This window comes from Peromyscus californicus, unplaced genomic scaffold, assembly GCF_007827085.1.
Source record: "Peromyscus californicus insignis strain IS unplaced genomic scaffold, ASM782708v3 Scaffold_3__1_contigs__length_106647218, whole genome shotgun sequence".
Lineage (NCBI taxonomy): Eukaryota > Metazoa > Chordata > Mammalia > Rodentia > Cricetidae > Peromyscus > Peromyscus californicus.
Window position 1 is genome coordinate 51,493,593 of NW_026294551.1, and position 25,744 is coordinate 51,519,336.

Below are 25,744 nucleotides of genomic sequence, written 5' to 3' on the forward strand. Positions count from 1 at the left end.
TGTTGTCAGGACTACAAAGGTGGGAGCCAATGTGATCTGTCAGGAGCAAACATTGATTCCACTGTCTATAATCTCCCAGTACTCCATGGCCTCCTACAGGGATAGACGACAGCCCCCAAATTACAGATGAGAAAGCCAAAGCTCAGTGGAGCTACTGGATCATTGCATACTGAACAAAGACATAGCTGCGTCTGTGAACTCACCCTTTATTCTCAGCCCCAAAAGCAGGCCTGGCACAGAGTAAGACATTGATAAGTATCTGGTGTGTAGATTAAGGTCACACAGCATTATTATAGGTCAAGTGAATACTTGAACTAGAATCTTCGACTCTAAAGCTCAAGTTCTTTGCACTTCACTGTTCACAGGCAGTCTGTTGTACAGCTTAGACAGATACTTAAGCTTATCCAGTTGTTGAAGGATGAAAAGACGGAAGAGAGAAAGTAATGAAAGAACAAACAACTCTACTGTGTACACTTATGCTCCATCTTTCTCTCCTTTATTTAGGAACCGTTCCAAAAATATATCAGAACCTGGAAGAAAACGATGAGCTTTACTTCATAGAGACATTGAAAACAGAGAATTTGCTCCAAAATTTCACACAGCTACTACTTCTACAAAAACCTTGCCCAAGAGGCTGGAAGACTTTGGACAGAAAAAGCTGGCATCAATGTGTAGCAGAGGAGAGAGGACATCTGATTGAGATCCAAGACTTATTTAAGCCAAACCCGGATACCCAGGAAGAGCCTCAACTAGTCATATTAGAGGGGGCTGCTGGGATTGGGAAGTCAACACTGGCCAGGCAGGTGAGGAGAGCATGGGAGGAAGGCCAGCTCTACAGGAATCGCTTCCAGCATGTCTTCTACTTCAGCTGCAGAGAGCTGGCCCAGTGCAAACAGCTGAGTCTGGCTGAGCTCATAGCAAAAGACCAGACTGTGCCTGTAGCTCCCATCAGGAAGATTCTGTCTCAGCCCAAGAAGCTGCTCTTCATTCTGGATGGTATAGATGAGCCAGCATGGGTCTTGAAGGAGCAGAATCCTCAGCTCTGTCTGCACTGGAGCCAGCCACAGCCTGTGCACAGACTGCTGGGCAGTTTGCTGAGGAAATCCATGCTTCCTGGGGCTTCCTTGCTACTCACAGCTAGGACCACAGCTCTCCAGAAATTTATTCCTTCCTTGTGGCAGCCACGTTGGGTGGAAGTCCTGGGTTTCTCTGAGTCTGGATGGAAGGAATATTTCAACAAATATTTTTCAGAGAAAAGCGAAGCAATTACAGCTTTTAGCTTGGTTGACTCAAACCCAGTTCTCTCAACACTGTGTCTGGTGCCCTGGGTATCCTGGCTGGTCTGCACTTGCCTGAAGCAGCAGATGGAGCAGGGAAGAGACCTCTCACTGACCTCACAGACCACCACAGCTCTCTGCCTGAAATACCTTTCCCAGACTCTCCCAAATCATGCCCTAGGGACCCATCTAAGAGTTCTCTGCTCACTGGCTGCTGAGGGGATCTGCAGAAGAAGGACCCTGTTCAGTAAGAGAGATCTCTATGAGCAAGGGTTATCTGAGGATGTCATTGCCACTTTCCTAAAGATGGGTGTCCTTCAAAAGCAACCCAGCTCTCAGAACTATAGCTTTGCCCAATTGTGTCTCCAGGAGTTCTTTGCAGCAATGTCCTGCATCTTGGGGAATAATGAGGAGAAATGCAGTGATATGGAAAACTACAGAGTTGTGGAAACACTGATAGAAGTGTATGGAAGACAAGACCTGTTTGAGGCACCCACCATACGCTTCCTGTTTGGCCTTTTGAGTGAACAAGGTGTGAATGAAATGGAGAAGATCTTCACCACCCACTTGCCTCTGAACACCATATGGGAAATTCTGGATAAAGCCAGGGCATTGCCCCAGCACCAGCATCTCTATTCTCTGGGGTTGTTTCATTGTTTGTATGAGATTCAGAAAGAAGAGCTCCTAACACAGGTGATGCACAATCTTAAAAGAGAAAAGGCGTGTGACCCGACAGATATGACACACCCAGGGTTCCAGACAAATGTGAAGCACCTGGTGATCCAGACAGATGTAGAACTCATGGTAGTCACTTTCTGTATTAAGTACTGCCACCATGTGAAGAGGCTTCAGCTGAATGGGGGTGGACAGCATGGACAAAAACCAATGGCCCCGAGGATGGTTCTGTGAGTATCCAGACACAGCCCTCTCTCCAGCTTCCCTGTGGATCCCAAGAGCACACATGTTCTGAGCACCAGCAGCACTCTTAGCTGGTTCCAGGACAGCAGGATACAGGTTACCAGTGACATCTAACTACTGAATCTGACCACCTTTCTCTATTGCTTCTGTGTGTCTGACTGTATGTGGGTGCTATGATCCATCTCTCCCTATGCTTCAGTGAGGATCACCTACATTCTCTGATTCAAAATATCTTCACCATTCACAAGGTTCAAATGGCCCACAACTACTGGACCTCTCTCTTACCATGCGTTATCTCGGAGGAACTGCCCATTCAGCTCCTACAGGAACCATCCTCCTTGCCCATGACTGTGACCTTGGCCATGAGGTCTTGCCCCATCACCTCAGAAATCATATGTATGAGAATTCCTATGTTTTCACTACCCAGCTTGTATCAATGAAGGCAGTCTGACCCTGGCACTCAGCCTGAAGGCTTCCTAATTTCTTGCCAATCCCAATAGCAAGATACACTTCCCATTCCACTGTGCTGTATTGGTGACTCAGTACCAGAATGTGTCTCTCTCCCCTCTAGATGATTCACATCATCAATATTCATTGAGCACTCATTTCATGGCAGGCCCGACCAATCAATTACAGGAGGAAAAGTACAGGTGCTGCCATGAGGACGTCAAAAGGTGGAGCTAAGGCAGTCAAGTACACTAATTACGTAGGGTGTGACTCTTGCATTGATCAGGCACACACCGGGTATCAGGGAAGGGAATGCTCACTCAAGTGGACCAGAAAGGGAGAGATTCTCCGAGGAAGAGATTTTTTTTTTCTTTGAGTCTTCTGTTTCTACACATTGAAGCTTTTCCCCAGATAACCTGATCTGGGCTTGGCCAGCAGACATTTGAAATCCCATCATTCTGGTGGCTAACACTGGAAGATTTCTAGAGTTCTGGCTTTGGCACCAGTCTGAACAACACACAAAAGCCCACATGAAAAGTAAATGACTTAAAAGTCGTGGAGCAGCTGTTAGAGAACAGGAAGGGGAAGAAGAGTAGAGAGAAAATGGGTCAGAGAACACAGACGTGATCAAACTGTGTCACACACGAACGGGAAGTTGTCCCAGTGACTCATTGTATGTGACTAGTAGGACCTAATTAAAAACATACTCATTGTAGAAGAGTGAGATATATCAATTATCCAAACAAAATACATTAGTATCCTCCAGAATTCCATTTCTCAGACAGGACAGTATTAAAATTTGGGTTAACTGAGCTTGGTCACGCACACCTGTCATCCCAAACTCAGAAGGCTGAGGCAAGAAGACCAGTAGTCCCAGTCCAGCCTGGGCTAATTAGTGTGACACTGTCTCAAAATACTAATGGCTAAGGATGGAACTCATTGATAGAGAGATTGCCTAGTGTTGGTTACTTTTCTGTTGCTGTGATAGAACACCATGGCCAAGGCAACTTATAGAAGAGTTTATTTGGGTTCATGGTTCCAGAAGGATCAGGGTCCATCCTGGCAGAGGGAAAGGATGTGACTGGAGCCCCAGCTGAGAGATCGTTCTTGAACCACAAGCAGGAGGCAGAAGTGGTGAACGAGGAATTGCTCTAGACGTTGAAACTTAAACCCATCCCCCTGTAACATACTTCCTTACACAAAGCCATACCTCCCAAGCTTTCTTAAATAGTACCACCAATTGAGGACAAAGCATTCAAATACCCATGACTCTTGGTATTTGATAATACATATCTCATTCAAAACACCACATTTAGGAATCTCAAGACCCTAGATTTTGTACAAAGCATGAAGTAAAGAATTGGAGTATACCTCTTAATCTTTTCTCTATATTCTTTTCTACAATATAATTGAGCCACACAGTATCTTATACTCATGGCTATATACTTAATGAATTTAGACTGTCTTCTCTGTTTACTAAAAGTCTACTTAACATTCTGAATGGCATTACAATATTCCCTAGGGAGAATATCTTGGCCAATTGGACCATTTTTCTGGTCTTCGCCATTTAAGATTGTTACTAAGTGTCTATTGTTATATACAAGTAAGCCTTGGATGACCTTGATACTGATGTTGCAAGTAGAAGTGGTCTGTGTGGACCTTCAGAAGAATTCTAAGTAGGTACAGAGACAAGCCAGACACAGCAAGAGAAACCAGGAACACCATCCTGTTTGCAAAAGACAGTGGCCTTAGGCTCCTGGGACAACCCCATGGGAAAAAGAGAGGCTTCAGCTGCTAGAGAGAAGGGAAGTTGAGAGGAAATGTCAGCCAGACAAGGCAGGGAGACAAGCAAGAGGCCATTGCACACAAGGGAAACACTTCAGAGGTGGAGACTGTCCAAAGCCAAGGGAAGGGAAAGGACCAGCCCAGGGAATTAAGGTATCAAAGATAGCAAGGTGAGCAATTTCTGTGTGGGGCTCCTAAAGGCACCTCTTGATTTTTGAATAATACACTCTGAAGTTCCACTTTCACTCAGTGAAAATACTAATCATGCACCAAAACTATCATACTTTGAGATTTGGGGGAGTGGTTCCATGTTTAAGACCATTTGCTGGTTTTGTAGAGAATGTGGATCCATTCCCAGCCCCCACAACTGATGGTTCACAACCACCTTTAACTACATTCCCAGAGGATCCAAGACCCTGATTCTATCCTCTGCAGACTTCTGCATGTACAGCGTGCACAAGGACATGGAGGAATACAAGTGTGCACACAAAGTAAAAAATAAATAAAGCCTTTAAAAGAGCACCATCCTTCAATGTTTAGTATTTGGTTTCCTTGACATTTTTTTGGTTTTGTACAATTGGAATGAAATATCCTATAACTTTTGTTACAGTTAAAGTTAGCCACTTTTCATCAGTGTTTCTGGGGTTGCATTTTTTAGTTATTATTTTGTTCCATTTATAGTGTTTGGGATAGAATGTTGCACAGGCCAGGCTTGGAGTTGATCCTAGCCTCTTCAGGGTTGTAGCTTAGGCTGGCCTAGAACTCACTATTTTCCTGCCTTCATATGCTTGGTTTTTCACATTAAAGGAGTGCACTACAACTATGAGCTGCTCTCTCTCTCTTTCTCTCTCTCTCTCTCTCTCTCTCTCTCTCTCTCTCTCTCTCTCTCTCCCTCTTTCTTCTCTGAAGTCTTCTATTCTTGTAGAGATGTAGGGACCATGTGAACCAGCACATCTGGAGTGTTTATAATCATGCTTACCATCCCATCACAGTCAGGCTCAGCCATCTCTGCTGACCTCTCTTTCCACCTCCCCTTTCTAGTTTTCCTTCATGAGACTCCAGAATTCTGTTCCAGGGGAAGCAGTTATAGTCACATCAAAAGGAAGAAGACCATCTGTGTTACCATGGTCCTCCTTTGTGCCAGACCCTGTGCTTAGTACGGTAGGTTAAAAATAAAAGATGCCAGCCACCAGTTCATAACCTGTGGGACACTTAGAATAGTCAGAAACAGACATACAAAATAAAAACACAGCATGCTATGATAAGGATGTAGATGAGGAACCACCCAGAGGAGAGGATCCAGATGTTGGAGCAAAGGAGCATGTAGAAGCTGGTGAATCTTGGAGATGGCATATTGAGGCCTGGTGCTCAGGATAACAGAAACCTAATGTGCTGTGTGAGGATGTGCATCTCAGAGCATGGACTCACAAGTTACATCCCTCATTACCTCCCCCCATATCTCTCTCCTTCAGGTCCAGGTGGATCCCTATCACGGATACCAGTTGGAAGATTCTCTTCTCCACTCTTGAGTTCACAGGAACCCTGGAGGAGTTGGACCTAAGTGGAAATCCAGTGAGCCTCTTTGCACTGTGGAGTCTTCGTAGGACCCTGAGATGCTCTGGATGTCATCTTAGGACATTGTGGTGAGTCTGACCTCGATTCTCCCCTGAAGCAGAGATGGATGAAATGGAGACCAAACGCAAAACCTGAGTCTAGGGTGAGGATTGGTATTCATCAAATATTCACCAAACTTTCTTGGCCACACCTGTGACAGATGCCAGATTGGCTATGATAAACAAATGGGATTCTGTTCTTGGGGATCATGAGATACTGATATTCATCAAGGAATCCCACCACCAACAGGCCCGTGAGGTCTTCAGTGGAGCAAAGTTCCTGAGAAAGGATCTAGGAAAGCTGACGAACACAGAGATAAAGGGAAGCCCATGGGGAGAAAGCTCCAGGCCCAGGGAATGGCATCTCTCCGTTTCCTTCTGCTCTCTGCCCTTGTAACCAGCCTCCTACTCTTTTACTATTATTATTATTATTATTATTATTATTATTATTATTATTACTACTACTACTATTATTATTTTATTCATTTTTATTCATTTTACATACCAAACACAGATCCCCCTCTTATCCCTCCTCCCACTCCCCCCATCTACTCTGTCTCTATGGACTCCATCTTTATTAAGATTTTACATGCCAAGTTAAATCATGCCCTATTCAATGGCTCCTGAATTTCACTTCAGATAATTCTTGAAATATACTAGTGAGCTGTCTTGGGCCTTGTGGAGCTCTGCATGGCCAGTCACATCAGAGCAGTGGTCCCCAAGTGGTACTCCATTGTTCAGCTGTGGGAAGCATGGATTATCCACCCAGACTAGAAAGGTCACTCCAAAGAGCTAAACACTGCTAGCATAGCATACCAGGGCTCACAAAAGGAAACCTGAGCTCAGTTTCCAAGAGCAGTGAGCCTGGAGAAGCTAATGGTGAGCATCTCCCATGCAGGCTTGTCAACTGTGGCCTCACATCCAGCCACTGTGTGGTCCTGGCCTCTCTGCTCAGGGCCAGCTCCAGCCTGGCTGAGCTAGACCTACAGCTGAATGACCTGGGCAACCATGGTGTGAGACTTCTATGTGAAGAGCTCAGGAATCCTGCCTGCAAACTCAGAATCCTGCGGTAAGTAATAACCTGAGATTCCCTCTGAGCAGGAGGCAAGGGAAGAGACACAGGTGTATTACTAGATGACAAGACATAGAAAAGAAAAGGGACAGATAATGCACAGTCAGCCTAGCTCCTGACAGCTGTGCCACTAATACCCTGGGACTTGGGTAAGTCACTGTCTTCTCTAAAACTCAGTTTCCTCATCTATTAAATAGAATGTCATACCCACCTCATAGATTGTAATGACACAAAATGTACATATGTAAAAACAAAGATAATACCAGGTAGGTATCTGGGCACAGTGGAATCACATGTATTAGCAAGGCTGTGTATCCTGAAAGACTCCAAGGTTTGCCTTACTCTAGGACAGTACTTCAATCATTTATTCAATCATGAATCCATGCAGGCATTCATATCAGGCCCTCTATGTGTAAGCATTGGCCCAGACCCTAGGAATACAATTACAAACACACATGGCTCTGTTCCCCTGAAGCTAGGTGGAAAGAGACAGACATAGATCAAACACCAGCACATGACTCTGTATTGACAAGCTCTGCTGAATGCTGTGGAGGTGACAGTATTGTAAGAATGTCATGCTGTGAAAGATGAGATTTTATTGAATGGCTCAGGATGGCTTTTTGAGTCCTGAAGTGGAAATAGGACTTAGTTGGACCATGCTGAGTCCAGGGCCCAGACAAAGGCAGAGTTGGGGAAAGGTCTGGAACAGAAAGAGGCTGGAGCCCTGGAGTCACCCGGTTCACTACTGAGATAGTCCTCTGTACCAGAAATGGTGCCATTCCCCCTGCACTACAGTTTCACACAAGCTCGGAAGCCTCCAAACTACAGCCCTGGAGACTCTGGTCCTCCACTCAGCCCCTTCATGCTGTCTCTGAGCTTCTCCCTCTCCTGTGCCTCCATCTCCCCAGCACAGGCCACAGCCAGTTTCTAGAGGAACTTCCCAGAGGTTGCTGGCCGGTGCCCTTCATGGGCTCAGAGAACCACAGAGGTTCTCAACCCCTTTATCCAATCTTCTGGTTCTTCCAGCCAACAGAAGAAATCCAGCAGTACTATGCCCTGGGACTGCCCTCTGTCAGGTCTTCTTCTTCAACTCTATTATTGTTATTATTATTGTTATTGTTATTATTATTATGCTAATCTTGTGTATGTATATGCCAGTGGTTTCGACCTTCCTAATGCTGTAACACTTTAATACAGCTCCTCATGTTTTGGCGACCCAAAACCATAAAATTATTTCTTCATTACTTTATAACTATAATTTTTCTAATGATACAAATTTTAATGTAAATATTTGATATTTCCAATGTCCATAGGCAGCCTCTGTGAGAGGGTCATTAGACACCTCCACACACAAGAACCCATGGTATATGTGAATGCAGGTGCCCTCAGAGACCAGAGGAGTCAAAATCTCCCAGAACTGGAGTTACAGATGGAGTTACTGCCTGAAGTGGGTTCTGGGAATTGAACTCAGGTCCTCTGGAAGAGTAGTATGTGCTCTTAACCGCTGAGCCATCTCTCCAGCTCTCTGGTTTAAATGCACAGAAGCAGTGAAGGGTTTTCTTTCTACCTCTCTGGGAGCTGAAACTGGCCCAGCTGCTTGGCACCTTTGTTCCCCAGCCTGCTTTTAGCCATGACTGTTTCTCACAGGCTGAAGAGCCTGTTCAGAGCTGGCATCTGCTGCATGTGACATTGCTCAGCCTCTCATTAGTGCAGGAAGCTACCCCATCTTGCCTTATCTGTGCCTCACAATAGGCAGATGGGAGTGATGTAGCTACAGTTATGGACTGAGAATATGAAAACCCAGAGAAGGTCACTACCCTAACATCCAGAAATCCTGAAACTTGAGGATCACAAGAATGTGACCAGCAGACCTCAGGTAGTGGCTGCTGTGTAAGGACAAGGCTTCCTCCCTTAACACCAGAGGGAAGGGGGAGGGAGGTGAGAATGGAACCAAGGCTCTTTCCCTCAAGGAGAATACCCATCATCCCAGCACTATGCCTTTACTTTGAAGAGCTGCCCACATTCCCTTTGGGGATATGGCCATGACCTCTAGTCACTGAAAATCCTGATGGCTACTGTGTGGCCCTTTGCCAATCAGAATCCCCTCATCTATGGCCATGTTCCCTTTCCCCTGACAGTCTATTTCCAATGACTGAACTGTGGAGAAGAGGTATAAAGGGCAAGACCCTCATTTCAGCTCTGGAAAGTTCCAAATGTCCTCATCCTAGATTCAGATCTCCCTGCACACTGACCAAGCCCCATTGAGACTGTGTCATGTACACATCTCCCTCCACGCAGCCCGCTACTCTTCATCCTTTGTCCTGGTTTTGAATCACGAATAAGCCTTAATAAGGCTCCTCACTGGCTCCATCTACAGACAACAGAGTCCAGGATCCTGGACCCTGAGGCCTCATGATGCTGTGGTGGATCTCAGATGAAACATCCCCCTCTTGTGCTTACAGACTAGACAAGGCTCCTCTGAGTGACCAGGTAATGAAGAAGCTCAGGGCCCTGGAGGCAAAGAATCCACAGCTGCTCATCTCCAGCACATGGTAAGTGGTGGACTCAGAACTCCTTTTGGTTAACCCAGGCCCTATGTGGATACTGATGAGCTGAGAGATGGGAAAAGTGTCCTGTGGTGATGGAAAAAAACAAGCAGATACACACAGAAACCAGGAAACCACAGTGAACAGAGTGAGAAAGGTGTGTGTGTGTGTGTGTGTGTGTGTGTGTGTGTGTGTGTGTGTGTGTGTGTGTTATGGTTGTTTAAGTTCAAAAAATAAAATCATTATAGCATGCCTTCTTAATTTCTTCAATTGGGAAAAAAGAATATGAAAAGCTGAGTTAGTGGTGAGTCCTCTGGCACAGCAAGTGTGATAATAGTAGATAATAGTAGCCGGCAGTGAACCGAGACCACTAAACAGTGAAAACAGTCACCAAAACTAGGAGAGAAAGACACAGACAGAAAGACTCTGGGGAGAAAAACACGATGTGTATCACTGTCCAAACTCCACATACACACACACACACACACACACACACACACACACACACACACACACACTGTATGATGGAGAAGCCACAGGACAGGAAAGTCATCTTCCACTCCAGAGACTGTGCTGAAGACCCATGTTCTCCCACTTTGGCACATTTCAGTTCATGACCATGAACTCCATCTGTTCTCAAGTTCCTAGCTGCTGTGACACACTTGAATGGAGGGTGTTTTAAAGACTTAGGAGGATCAGTCATTTATTGAACAGACATTCCTGCAGACCTACTGTGCATCATACACTATTTTGAGATCTGAGTGCACATCAGTGAGCAAGACAGGCACGGCCCAACATTTGCTATCTCAGTCCAGCAGGGAGGAGACACTTGTTATCCCACAGTCACATAATTGTACCTGGGAACCATATTATTACAGTGTTGGTCTCTCTGACCTCATCCAAAGTTGAGGTGAGCTGAGGTGAATTCACAAAGATTGGAAATGAAGGATAAACCTAGAAGAAGAAAATTCCATGCAGACATAGAAGTTCTACGAGAGCAGAGAGACCAGCTCCACTGAGGGACAGGAAATAATGTGTAAGACCATCTACTCTACCTCACCATCATCTGGAATGATGAAATGCAGGTTCTCAGGCCCCAGTCCATCGCTGCTGACTCAGAATCTCCAGTGAGGCAGCTTCCTTTAGTGAACTCTCTGATTTAGCAGGCTGTCCAGGTGACATTTTAACACAGTGATTTGAGAGCCACTGGTCTAGAGGTCAGTGAGCAGGAAAGGGTGACATAGGAGGGCCTGGAGAGGGACAGGGGCCACAGCAAGAACAATGAACCATGGTAAAAGCCTTCTGCTTCTCTCCAGGGGAAATGAAAGGCATTTCAGTGCCTCGGCCATGAAGGGGCATCTCTTCCCACTTTTTATGGTCAGCTGCTGTGTAGAAAATGAGCTAGCAGGGATCAGATCAGAAGCAGGGATACCTGTCAGAGGATGCTGCAGAAGTTCAGGACACTGCTCACTCCATCCTAGGACAAGGATGGAGTCTGTAGAAGGGGAGAGTAGAGAACAGAAAGGAGAGAGATTTGGGAGGCACTGTCTAGGTGACTGGCATTCAGGGTGAGTGATTATTAGTTTGTTTTGTGTAACTATAACTCAATGTCTGACACTGGGCACTTAACGTAAAAACTGAGATTATTCCATGCAGTTCTGGATACAGAGAAGGGTAAGGGCATGGACCCTACATCTAAAGGTAAGGCCATGGACCCTACATCCAGATAAGCTCTTCTTCCTGTTCCATTCTACTGTGCCATTGGGACAGCTGAGAGCTGAGAGGTAGCTTTAGGGACAAGTCCTGTCAGGCCACAGGAATCTATTTCTGTGATGATGACATTAACTCCTTTGTTAAAGCAGAGCACTCATGATCTCATAGTGTCTTATCCTTCATCCTATAAGCACTGTGACTTTGGGGATTAACTTACTAATGTATGAACACTGGGATACACATTCAAACTTGAGCAAAAGAGGGGTTGAGATGATCCCAGTTCTGGGGTGTGGACACCCAGGAGGACGGGGGCATTCTTAGGGATACAGAAAAAAAAGCATGGGATGAGTTCAAGTTCAAATGACTTGGATTTTACATGGGAATATCATGTACAAAACCCTAATTTCCCTGGTTTTTCCTGACATCTGAGGGAAAGAACTTGTCTGTGTATAGGAAGCCACATGTGATGGATCCTTCAAAGAACATGGATGGAGAAGAAATGGATGATAATCCAAACTCATTTAAGTGGCAGAGACTACAGGCAGGTATGTGATGGGTTCAGACCCAGAGCATCATGATTGCTAGATGAAGGGACATCTATAAGGAGAAGTCATAATTTCTTTCTTTTTAAAATTTATTTTGTTTTTGTTTTTTAGAATTTTAAACATGAATGTGGGTACTGTATTTAGATTATTTCCACCCCTCTATCTACCCACTCTGTCTTCCTGTGACCCACCCACAAACTTTCTCTCTCTAATTCATGAATTCTTCTTAAATATTATTGTTAAATATATGTGTGAATACACATATGAATGTATATGTATATATTAATACAGCCTAATGACCCCATTTGGAGTTGGTCATGTATATATATTTAAGGCTGACCATTTGGTATTGGATAACCTATTATAGAGTACTTTCTGAAGAGGAGTGATTTTATTCTAGTACTGCCTCTCTAGCAGCTGTTATCAGTAGCTGGGGCCTTGTGAGATTTCCTTCATACACATAGCATTACAACTGGTGTTGTCATTGTGCAGATCTTATAGAGGCAGCAATATTGTTGAGATTTCATGGGTGCAACGTCCCTGTCACATACAGAAGACATGATCTCAAGTGTGCTGGAAATCATTTCTATCCCTCTGTCTCTGACATGGACCAGGACAGGCTCTCCACAAAGAGCCCCACCCCTTTAAAAATCTTCCGCAACTAGAACACAGACAGAGTACTGCTTCATTCTCTCCAAGTCTTGGGGGTTGGTGCTGCCCCTCTATCAATCTCTGGCTTGCATCAGGCTCTGTACCAGGACTCCCTGTCTCATTCTGAGCTGCTATGGCCTGGGACTCACCTCCATCCATGCTCATTCATCTTTTCATTGAGATTCTTTTCACAATCTACCCACTGAAGTCATGTTAGAAAAATCAACATTTCTGGACCAATAGGAAATGAAACACAAGAGCTGGGTTGGGAGCAGATACTAGGGAGGTAGAATTGCTTAGAAGGCAAGCAGTTGTAAGAAAATTATACAAAACACTATGTGTGTGTATGTGTATGTATGTACATATGTATGTAGTATGTAGATAGATAGATAGATAGATAGATAGATACATACATACATACATACATACATACATACATACATACATACATTCATACGTAGAAGGTAAACTCAGGAAGAGCAATAAACAATAAAGTCTGTAGATACACTTCCTGGTAAAACCTAGGCAGGCGAACCTGGAAAACAGAGTTTTCCTGCTATGGGATGGTCTGTATGTCAAATGTGTTGCTGATTCGTCAATGAATAAATCACTGATTGACCAGTGGCCAGGCAGGAAGTATAGGCGGGACTAACAGAGAGGAAAATTGAGAGAACAGGAAGCTGGGTGAGAGAGACACTGCCAGCCGCCATGATGAGAAACAGCATGTGAAGATGCTGATAAGCCACGAGCCATGTGGCAAGGTATAGATAAATGGAAATGGATTAATTTAAGCTGTAAGAACAGTTAGCAAGAAGCCTGCCACGGCCATACAATTTGTAAGCAATATAAGTCTCTGTGTTTACTTGGTCAGGTCTGAGCGGCTGTGGGACTGGCAGGTGAGAGAGATTTGTCCTGACTGTGGGCCAGGCAGGAAAACTCTAGCTACATTTTCCTGGTTTTCACCCAGAGTTCCTTGAGCCAGTACTAGGGAGGTCTGAGGAGACATAAAGTGACCACTTCCTAGCCTCTCTCCAGAGGAGTGATACTCACAATTTACTACTACAGAGCCCTTCCATCCATCTCCACCGGACTCCCCAAGAGACAAGCACCTGGAACCACTGGGGACTGAAGATGACTTCTGGGGCCCTACAGGACCTGTGGCTACTGAGGTGGTTGACAGAGAGAGCAACCTGTACCGGTGAGTGAGCTCTGCCTGGCAAAGGCTGACTTTCCCCAGCACAATTTCCACAAGGGATCCCCACAGATAGCACCCACCTAGTCTCTACTGTGTCTCCTCCTCACCTTACCAATCCAAGAAGCAAGGCAAGGACTGGAATAAGAAGTTTGGGCTGTTATGAAAACAGAGGTCTTTTTCATAAAATTTTCAAACATTTACAAAACTAGAGAGCACAAGAACTTCCCTGTCCAATTATTCACCTCCAGCAACCATTTTTCCAAGTTTGTTTTAACTACTCACATTTCTTCTTTGTCATCACTGTCACAGTATTGTGAGTCCAGGACATCGGGTGACTTTACACACAAACGTTTTACTACGCTTCCCCCGTAGTTAAGACAGGACCTCATCTTCCATGACCAGCACACCAGTACCACATCAACAGAGCTGACAGGAGTCCTTCATTCCATCTAAACAGTCTGTGCTCAACTTGGCTCAGTATCTGAATTGTGGTTTTTCTGCAGATTATTTTATTCATGATATAAACAGCATTAGTCCCCTCATTATATTTGGATTCTCTTATCTCTTAAATATCCTTAAATATTTATTTGAGCAACTTAAAATCTTAAAAACTGAAAATGTACCTCAGTGGTAGAGACTTTGGCTAGTGTGCAAGGTTCTAGCTTGATTCCCAGAAATTAACACACACACACACACATACACACACACACACACACACACACACACACACACACACACACACACACACCTCTTTCATCACCCTCATCATCATCACAGGCATATCCAAATGCTCTATGTGTGTGTTACCTGTAGGCTTTCTATAGATCACTCGGTACTCACAGGTCCATAAGATGGTGTTGTCCTTGTTACCCCTGTGTATAGATGAGGAAACAGATTTGTGGGTTGAATGACTTAGTCAGGGATCCACAGACAGACAGCAGAGGAATCACAACTCAGAGCCGTCTAGAAGAAGTCTGCTGTGTCCGAAGTCCTGCACTGGGTCTGCACCCAGCAGAGAAGCAGGGCTGGTGTTCACTGGTGTCTGCCTCTCCCTCTTCTAGAGTTCAGTTCCCTGTGCCTGGTTCCTACCACTGTCCAAACACAGGACTCCGCTTTGTGGTGAGAAGAGCAGTGACTATCGAGATTGGATTCTGTTCCTGGAGCCAACACCTGGACAAGACTCCCTTGCAGCACAGTCACATGGTGGCTGGGCCTCTGTTTGACATCAAGGCTGAGCAGGGAGCTGTGACTGCTGTGTACCTCCCTCATTTTGTGGCTCTCCAAGGTAACCAGGGAAAGTATAAGGAGTAGGGTTGTGGTAATGGGAGTTTTTGACAGGTCATATTGCAGACTATAGAATGGTGGTGATATGAAAAGGTCTCATGGCTTACTTAACAGGGCACAGCAGGTTATGAAGGTGGACACTGAGATGTTTTGTCGTCCCTTCTTGTCTGATGTATCTTCTTTGAAGTACATGTTTCCCAGCCTTATGATTTTATTTCTGTTTTACCCGAAGTATATTTACTCAGTACCAATATTAGCTGGTGATTATTAAGTGCTCTTTACCCAACATGTGCCTTAGGGCCCCAGCAGGGAAGTGAGAATAAATTAAGAAATTTGAAGAGAGTGTTGCAAAGTAAGACTAAGGAAACTGACAAGGATCATTTGGTACCCAGAGTCTACCAACACTATAAGCCGTTACCCTGCCACAGGCAGAGAAAAGTGATGTCACCAAATTCATTTAAACACAACAGAAGAGGTGTTTCCTAAGAAAAGAGGGGGGCTCATAAAGTGTCCCAAACTCCATGATCTCCAAAGAATCCTTCAGAAGATTTTTTTATTTTTATTTATTCTTCTCTCATACAATACATTCCAACTTCAGCCTTCCTTCTCTCCACTCCTCACTGTTACCCGTATCCTCCCCTCTCCTCCAGATCCACTGGTCCTCTGTTTCCCTTCAGAAAAGAGCCAAGTACAAAGTGATATCAACTAAAGACAGCATAACAAGTTGCAATAAGACTAATCACAAACCCTCATTTCAAGAGTAGATGAGGCAATAGAGAAGGAGGAAAATGGTCCCGAGAACAGAAAAGAATCAGAGACACCCGCTCCTGCTGAAAGGAATCCCACAAGAACACTAAGCTAAGCAACCACAGAATGTAACCAAAAAGAAGATGTTTTAATAAATACAATGTTCTCAGTGAAAGATCTCATAAAGAAAGCTATTACTATATACCTGTAATCCCACATCTCCTGAGACTGAGACAGGAGAATTTTGAATTCAAGTGCAGCCTAGACGACACAGCCAGACTATGCTTAAGAAAGGAAAAAGCAACAACAACGAGGAACCAGGTGTTGTGCAAGTGGCTAATGATCGAACTTCTTCTCCTGCTTCAAGGAGCACAGCAATAGGCCCAGAATACGGTCCAGGAGAATCCAGTCCACAGCAGAGGAAGACAGTGTTTGTTCATGGTGATGAAGATGAGGAGTAGGTCAAGAGAGGACCCGACAGGTGAAGAAGCCATAAAAACTAAAGAAGAAATACAGACTGTTCCAGCTGATAGAAGAACCGTGAATAGAAAGCAAAGCACCCATCAGATTAAAATGTTCACATTAAATGTCAAGCTCAAACGATGAACACAAATGAAGATAAAGAAAACAAGCAGGACTCAGCTGAAAAGAACTCACAAAACAAATAAAAACAATAGTCACATTCATAAACACATGAGACCCTGACACAGGAGCACTGCTACCTGGATGATGCCTCCCCAGTGTATCTAATGAGGCCAGTCCAGCTGGACCACACAGGGCTCCTGGTCTCCCCAAGATCACTTGCCCAGTCACCACTCAAGCTCTTCCCTGCAGGCCACCACCTTTCCTGTTTCCTACTCCCACTCTCAGATCAGACAACTACACAGTTGGAAAATCAATATATGTGATTCCATTAAAGGTTATAGAAAGACAATATGTGTAGGAAGGATAATCACAGGGACAGGTGGGAGCACATACCTGTGGTCCCAGAGTTCCATGGCTAGGCAAGAGTGCTGTGACTTCTAACTAGACATACATAGTGAATCCCTGTATCTAAAAACCCAAAATGAGAAAACAAATGGAAAAACTTACCAAGTCATCTTAGATGCCTCAGGAAATTTCTGGTCTTAACAATAAAAACTCCAGCACCTCACATTTCCCTCAAGTCTGGGAAGGTCATGACCATCGTTTACCCTAGGAAGAAGGGAAGTGGGAGAGATACAGCATCTCCTGGGACTATGTCGAAATAACATAGCACAAGGCCTAGGCAAGTCGAGGATCTGGTGCTGATTTGGGGAAAATCAGGGTGTCAAGGTCAAGAAATGTCACACAGGGTACATTAGAGTGCTGTATGATTCCATGTAAAACTATTAGCTGGCATGTTATTGTGGAAATCCTAAGCTGTACCACTCTATTCAGGAGCAATTTCATTGTTTCATTTCCTGGTGATAATTGATTCCAAAGCAATCACCCAAGAGAAATAGAAAAGCTCTCTGCTAAACAACATACAGAGAAACGCCATTTTTCATGGACCACTTTGGAAGGAAACTCAGTACTGAGGGAACAGGAAATGGTGGACGGCAGAGCGGTGCCTCCATTAGCAGGGGGCACATCAAGCTGGCAAGTGAGATTCAACATCATGATTCCACCCATTGTCAACTTGACACCCAAGCACATCACTTTAATTCGTAACTTTCTACCTCATGTCTCTAAAGTTTCTGTTTTGTCTCATAAAGCAAAATATAATTTCAAAGGTCCCCATAGTCCTTAATAATTCCAACAGTTTAAAAGCCCATAAGGACTACCTCTTCTCTGAGATTCAAGACAATATCTTAAATATGAGCTTCTATAAAATAAAAAAACAAGTTGCATACTTCCAACATACAATGGCATAGAATAGACATTGCCATTCAAAATTGGAAGAATCAAGGAATGAAGGAATTATCAGACCACAGCAAGACAAAAACTACATCAGCATAAACAACAACTCCTGCAGCTCCATGTCCAGCTATGCAGCTCGTGATGTCATTCACTGGACTCCAACGGGAATAGGTAGCTTCCAATTTTACCACATGAAGCACACACAACCTCTCCTTAGGCAATCTCTCTACTCTGGGTCTAAAACTTTATTTAGCAGAAAAAAATGTGTTTCTGGCTTCTTTGTTATCCTCGGATGTCCATTCCACCTTAGGCTTCACTTTCAAAGGTCCATAGAATGAGCTCTCAGGTCCTCCTTGCAGGATCTTTGACTCAGGCACATTGCCTGGCCTCAGCTGCTTTCTGAAACTGTGCAGAATGTCTCAGTGACCCCTCAATCCAGCATCTTTCATGTCTAAAAAAACTATAGGAACATCACTGCCAAGTTCTGTTGACAGTTTGAGATGTGGCCACCTTGGACCAGAGCTGTATGATGTGCTGACCATGGGAAACACTTCCTTGCATTTGCATTTGGGGAACAGGGAACACCATCACTTCAGGCTTTCTGCCTTTAAATGAACGTGGATCTTCACAAGATGAGTCTGTGAAGAGTGAGATTGTCCCTCGGGACCCTTTCCTGTTGTCACCTGCACTGCAGCCTTCCCCTCAGTGACGCTGCTCTCTCACAGCTACAGCGGGTTGTGTAGAAACATTCTGGGTGTTTTCTGTCCTGAAACTCCTCCTACCAAATTAGTCTCTATGTTTAAATTCATCTTCACTCATATTCAGGGCATTAACACAATAAATCTAGATTCCTGACAAAACTATTTTATGAATGGATCCTTTTATAGTTCCCAATGGAAACCTTGCTGCTCTCTGCAACTTCATGGACTGGCCTCCACTGTCTCTCTCAGCATTCTTGACTTCCTGCTTCCACACGAATGTCCCCATAAACTCTGCTCTCAGCATGGAAGTGCTTTCCTAGTCTTAAGTACAAAACTCTTCACATTCCAGCCACAAAACAGTTTCAAAGTTGAAGAAGCACATGATTAGGTTTATTACAACAAAAACCTGAATTCTGGTATCAATTTCTGTCCAGGTTACTTTACTTGTAGCTCAAACAAAATACCTGACCAAAGAAACTTAAGATAGAAAGGATTTGTTTTCCTCACAGTCCAAAGGGACAGTTCATCATGACATGGAAGTCTGAGAACATGGAGCTTGTGGCACCTGGTACCTTGTGTCAACAGAGCGAGCAGGGAACAGTGAATGCTTGTGCTCATGTGACTTTCTCCATTTTACACAGTCCTGGGTCCTAGTCTATACAATGGTGCTACACACAGTGGATAGGTCTTCCCCACTCAATTAATCCAATCAAGATAATCTCTTACTATCATGCCTTGCCTCCTACATCCAAGCTAATTCTAGATTTCATCTGGTTCACATTTGACATTAACCATCCCAGGGATTCATTCAGCCTGTCTTCAGTGAACAAAGGTACCCTTGGGTCTTTTTGAAAATGGCAAACTGCATCCTGCAACACATTAGTTGGTAGCACCTCAAAGAACCTGCTGGTTTTCAAGTTTCTGACAGTAGCCTCTGAAGCAGTATTCTCTATAGCATCTATAGATGAAATCATCCAGAATGTTCACTCCACTGTGAATGATCACCCAGCAGCTACACAGGGCCAAAGGGTCTCCAGTGAGGGTCAGTCTGCATGAATCACCACTGGCAACAGGTCACACTCACCCTCCTTGGCAAGGTGAATTGATAATGAGGAAACATTTGATAGCTCTGCTGTGTTGTTACTGAAAGTTAATTAAAACTTAAATTTTGGTCATAGTTTTTTCTCATAAACATCAAAAAATAAATACAAACTAAATAGAAATCATAACCAAAGCAACTTATAGGAGAAAGATTTTATTAGGGTTTAAAGATTCAGAGGGTGAGTCTGTGACCATCATGCCAGGGAGCATGGCAGAAAGCTTGCAGCCTTGGCACTGGAGCAGTAGCTGAGAGCTTACATCCTTATTGTCAAGGAGGAGAGAGAAAGGAACCTGGAAACAGCACAAGCTTTGAAACCTCTAAGCCCACCCCAGTGACATATCTTTTCCAACAAGGCCATGCCTCCTACTCCTTCCCAAACAGTTCCACCTAAAGTGGCCATTCTCATTCAAACCACCACAGTTGTTCTAAATCCTAGGGTGCTATTTTTCCAGCCAAGCATGGCTCAATGGAAACACTAAATCTACATCTTTGAATCTGTTCTTTCACAGAGGGACAGGTGGACGTCTCCTGGTTCAGTGTGGCCCACTTTCAAGACCATGGGATGGTCCTAGAAACACCCAACAGAGTGGAGCAGCATTACACAGTGCTTGAAAACCCAACCTTCTCCCCAGTGGGAGTCCTACTGAGAATGATCCCTGCGGTCAGGCTCTTCATCCCCATCACTTCCATCACATTGATCTACTATCACTTCAATCTCAAGGAAGTCACCCTTCATCTCTACCTGATCCCCAATGACTGCACCATTCGGAAGGTGACACTGATAATCACAAAAGTGGGGCCAGGGTGGGCTGAGAGAAAACTTGAGATGCAGCTGGTGAGCCCCATGGAGAGATCCTCTACTTGGAGTGGGGATGCAGTCCTATAAAGAGAACACTGGTGTTTATGAATCTGCCCTCTGCTTGGCACCCTCACACCAACTCCCAAGTTGAGTCTCTCCCGACTGCCTTTAATGTCCCTTTAATCCTGCACAGCCTTCTATGGCCTCTTTCCACCTATCAGAAGGAAAGGAAAGATTCTCCATGTGCAACATGTAGCTAACTCCCTTCCTCTATGGCAGGGACCCTGTTCCCACAATGAACATGACAGGAGCCAATAATTCAACAGTCTGTGTGACTGAACACAAGGCAGAAGGGTGCCCAGGAGGTGTCACCACCCCACCCCACACAAATGTACTGATCAATCACCTCAGCTTATTCAGACCAGATCGATGTTGTAGCCCAGAAATCTAGCTAAATTGCTGTCGGCAATGTTCCTTAGGCCATTGATGATGAAGAAATGAAATTTCAGTTTGTTCGAATAAACAAGCCACCCCCACTAGACTCTCTTTATATTGGATCCCGCTACACAGTGTCTGCTTCTAAGAAGCTGGAAATCATCCCAAAGGTGAGCATCCAGGTGTTTGCTACTCTTCAGGGTCAGATGCCAGGCTTGGGAAACTGTGGGGCAGGTTACAAGGCTTTGCAGCAAACTGAGATTGGGGAGAAAACAATTGGGGTTTGGGATGAGCAAGAATATATCAAAGTTAGGTAGAAAGCAATTTAAGGGACCACACATGAATACAGAAGTCCTGGAGAACTGAGGAATTAGATTCAATATGCCATAGAGAAGGGGAAGCCTAACATGACAGCAAACCCTGACTTAAGATGCATGAGCAGGACTTTCAGGATGAGCTCTCACTCGTCATGGTTTGAATCTGAAATGTCTCCTACAGGTGTAAATGTCTAAATACTTGATCCCCAGTTTATGCTAGTATTTGGGGAGTGGTGGAAACAAATATGTGAGGCCTGGCCATCAGAAGCAGGCCACTAGTGGCAGGCCATGAAGGTTATAGCCATGCCCTGCTACCCACTTCAGACTTGGATTCCTGATCCTCTGGGATATAATGAGCCCTGCCAGAATCTCCTGACACCTAGAGTGGAGTCCCAGTTTCCATGCATTTCCCACCAAGAAACTAAACAACATAAACCCTTACTTAAGTTGCTTCCTGTCAGGTTTTTGTCAGAGTGATGAGAAAAGAAACAGCAAGATGGGGTCCCAGTTGGGTCCTTAACCTTCTGAGTAAAGATGTGTGTTCAAAGGCTGTGGGTTACCTCAGTGCAAAAGACAGCCAGTGTCTGATGTGAGCAAGATCAAGAAAGTATGGGGTGGGGACAGCCCTCCTTCACAGGATGAGTAGTTCATTCTCACATAGTAATTCTTTCTCTTTTCAGGAACTAGAGCTGTGCTACCGGAGCCCTGGAGAATCCCAGCTCTTCTCTGAGATCTATGCTGGCCACATGAGTTCAGACATTAAGCTGAAAATCAGAGACAAGAAACATATGAATCTCATATGGAAAGCCCTGCTGAAACCAGGTAAACTTAGTTTAGGTCCAGATACTCCAAAGGTTGAAGAAAGACAATGAATGGGAAAATGTATGTTGTCACTAATTCTTGGTGCCATGAAATAGTCAGATTAGTTATGTGGCTTTTGCTAGATCCAAAACAGGTGGTCTGACCACAGTTTAAACTATGATGCCGTGTTAGTCAGCTGTTCCCAATTGTCAAAAAATATGTGAGAAAAAAAAACCCTTAAAAATAGAAAGGTTTATTTTGATTCATGGTCTTAGAACCAAGTTTCAGTCAATGATCAACTGCCTCCATCTCTTTGTGCCTGATGTGAGACAGGATATCATGGGCAGGGAGCTTGTGAGACAGGAGGCTGTTTTCCTGGTAGCTGTGGAGTACAGAGGGGAGAGTGAGTTAGAGTGAGATCGAGGGAGGAGAAGAGGAAGTGGGGAAGAGAAGAAGAGACAGGGAGACGAGAGGAGAGGAGAGGAGAGGAGAGGAGAGGAGAGGAGAGGAGAGGAGAGGAGAGGAGAGGAGAGGAGAGGGAATGAAGTCCTTGCAAGATATTGTTCTTTTCCAGGACATCCCTCCAGTGACCATCTTCCAATGTACACTCATATTGTTTCCATTCTTAGTACTCACAAAGTTATGAGTGCATTAGTGTATGATGTCATTCATAAATTCACAGGAACAGTCACCTTTAATAGGGCTGCAGGACTAATCTTTCAACACATAAGCATTATCATGGAACACATCATATTGAAAACACCCCATACCCTAAGCCCCATTTTCATAGTCTTGTATCCTAATTTCCTCCCCTACTGACCTTGAAATGACAGATTTTGAGATGCACAAAGCATCTGGCTCCAGTTCACATAATAACTCAGCTTTAAAATGAAGGAATTTTGCTAATATGAGATACTCAATCTCAAATCCATACATAACTTTTAAATAAATTTTGTTGTTGACAATTTTATACATGCATACCATGCATTCTAGTAACTCCACCCTAAACACACCTTCTTCTCTCCTTCCTCTTCTTTAATACAAATCTCTTTTACACATTCATAAAGCTTTTCTTTATATCTAACAGAGTTTAACTGGGACCATCTGTGTGCCCATGGATTTTGCACTATCCAGTAAAACCTAGTGAGCTCACCAGCAGGCATACAGATGGAATGTATACCTCCCTTGTCTCCATCATCTACTATTTGTCAATAGTTTAGCAAAAGTGGTACTGTCCCTGGGAGCTGCTCCCCCATGTCCAGCTGACTGATGGGCAGGCCCTACTTGTGTGGGTCCAGAGACAGTCGGTGCAGGTGATATGAGTTCATGATGGCCATGGTCATGTCATGCTTAGAAGACAGCACTTCACAGCCCTTCTCCGTATCTTTTTGCTACTTCTTTCCACTTCCTCTTCTACAATGTTCCTAGAGCCTTAAGAGTGTGTATAACCATATTACAAGGACTCCAACTTGCAGTAAGGCTCATTAAGGAAGGGAATGGCTCAGTTGCCTTTAGCCTACTGGCTATGGGTGGGATAGCACCTCTATTGGTCTTTTCTGTGTCGAACACACAAATTGCAAGCTGAGTGCCACTTTGAGATCTTTGACAGCAGTTAACTCTGCAACTCACACACAATTGAGCCTGTATGATAATGAGTATTCAGAGATGGGTAATGCCTGGGGGGCGCTCACCAACCTAAGACAGAGCACCTGTGTGGCCTGGGCAGGCGTCTCCATGACGGGTAAGGTGACCTGCTGACGTCCCATGCAACCTAAGTCAGAAGCTCATTTTTTAGTAAAAGGGGGACCTGTAGGGCTCTGACCCCCGTTTTGGGTAACTGTTGCCTTGCTTGCTGACCTTGACCTTGATATCCTCCCTATGCTAATTCCCTGCCGGGTTCCACCCTCCTGAATGCTTAAGGGAAGTTCCTTGTCTGTGTATTCTGCATAGTGGGCGTTAACAGCTTAGATGCAAGATTGTAAAACATCGGTAGCGAACTTCTGCCCTCCGGGGTTCTCTCATTGTGCTATAAGCCTGTATTTAAGACCTCTTCCCTCCTTCAATAAACAGCATTCGGCATTAAAAAAAAAAGAGTGTGTATAAATATCTATATATAGGGATGAGTACTCAACCATCCCTTATTCTCAGTATCCTGCACAGCTGTAGGTATCTACATTAACCTCTATTCACAGCAAAGAGAGGCTTTTCTGAGGAAAATTAAAAGTAGTCTTTGTTTGTGATATAAACATTGATGTTTAGAAGGGCATTGATTCTATGTCCATTTAGCTAAGCATCAATAGGGCTTCTCTCAAAAGACTAATACCTTCAAAGACCTGGATTTGTTTGTTTTACTAACTTTACGGTGCTAGGATTGGATTCTATTTTGTGAGTGGGCCTGAAGTGTAATCAGGGAGCTACTGGTTACTCCCATCACAATTGTGCCACGATTGCATCTGGCCTGGCAGGATGTTTGTTGATGCCTTTTCTTCCTCAGCAGCCTGAATAACACCATCTGACTCTATAAAAGCTTAGCATCAAAAGGAAGCTTCCAACTCAGTTCCAGCTTGAAATCTCTACACTACATGTCCAAGATGTATGGTGTCTTCAGCAATAAGGTCTTATTCACTAGTTCTGATGGGGAGCCAAGAAGAATGACATGCACCTGTATTCTCTTGGAGACCTCCAGGGCCTCCCTGCCCAACAGCTCCTATGGAACTGGGTTTTTGTTTTGAAACACATTGCTTCTAAGATCTCCCATCTCAAGCCTTGTAGGGTGTCTTGCAATCGAACTCTTTGGTGATTTTTATACTGATTGGGTTACCAAATAATAAGTTTCATTGAGACTTTTAAATACTGTCTGCATTTTCAGTAATCCATCCCACTGACCTACTCATCACCTCCTCCCCTACTATTTGCTATTTGAATATTTCTGCCCCCAGTACTCCCTCTCTACCCTCATTTTACCAATACACTACCGTCCTCCTTTCCTCCCTAAGGCCCTGCCCATTTCTAGTTTTCTGAGTTCCAGGGGTACACCAAGTTAAACACACAAAACTAAAGATTCCAGGATAGAAACTGCATGTGAAAGAGATGTGGTGTTTTTCTTTCTGGGCCTGGCTTATCTTCCTCTGTATTTTTCCTATTGTATACACTTACCTTTCATAATACTATTTTCTTCACACCTGAAAAAATTCCATGGTATACATGTGGTAGAAATTAGTTATCTAATTAACTGTTGATGGACATCTAGGCTGATTACATTTCTTAGCTATTGTGAACAGAACTTCCATAAACATGGTTGTGCAAATGCCTCCACAGCAGAATTTATATTCCTTTGAATATATTACCAGGAGTTGGTATGGCTGGGTAATATGGTAGTTCTTTTGTCAGTTTTTAAGAAGCCTCTAGATTGATTGCCACAGTGCCTGCACTAGTTTGCTCTTGAACATGCTAGTGTATAAGTGTTTCTCTGTCCCCACATACTCGTTATCTTTTGGTTTGTTTGTTTGTTTGTTTTTAGTTTTTTGAGACAGGGTTTCACTATGTGTAGCCCTGGCTGCCCTGGAACTCTCCTGGTAGACCAGGGTGGCCTCAAACGCATGAAGACCCACCTGCCTCTGCCTCCTAAATGCTAAGATTAAAGGCAAGCACCACCACTGCCTGGCATTCATTAACATTTGTGTCCTTGATATTGAACATTATCAAGGGATGAGATGGAATCATAAGTGATTTAAACTTGCATTTCCCTAACAGCTAAGTGTTTACTAGCCATGTGTATTTCTTCCTTTGAGAATTCTGTTACTGCTATGGCCAATCTTAGGACTGGGTTATTTTCTTGTTGTTTAGGTTTTTGAGTTCCAAATATATTCTAGTTACTAATCTTCTGTCAGATGTTAGCTGGGAAATAGTTTCCCC

The 25,744-nt window shown here is 44.1% G+C and overlaps 1 protein-coding gene across 1 annotated transcript in view; it reads left to right on the forward strand.

The window, feature by feature from the left end:
* Positions 1-476: 476 nt before the first annotated feature.
* LOC128122571 (NACHT, LRR and PYD domains-containing protein 1a-like) overlaps positions 477-25,744 on the forward strand; it is a 28,447-nt gene continuing 3,179 nt past the window's right edge. The window contains exons 1-10 of the mRNA XM_052758214.1: positions 477-2,182; positions 5,900-6,070; positions 6,939-7,109; positions 9,575-9,664; positions 11,825-11,916; positions 13,633-13,765; positions 14,824-15,047; positions 19,987-20,249; positions 20,756-20,881; positions 21,709-21,850. Of these exons, the coding sequence (XP_052614174.1) occupies positions 477-2,182; positions 5,900-6,070; positions 6,939-7,109; positions 9,575-9,664; positions 11,825-11,916; positions 13,633-13,765; positions 14,824-15,047; positions 19,987-20,249; positions 20,756-20,881; positions 21,709-21,850 (3,118 nt within the window). The remainder of the gene's footprint in view (positions 2,183-5,899; positions 6,071-6,938; positions 7,110-9,574; positions 9,665-11,824; positions 11,917-13,632; positions 13,766-14,823; positions 15,048-19,986; positions 20,250-20,755; positions 20,882-21,708; positions 21,851-25,744) is intronic.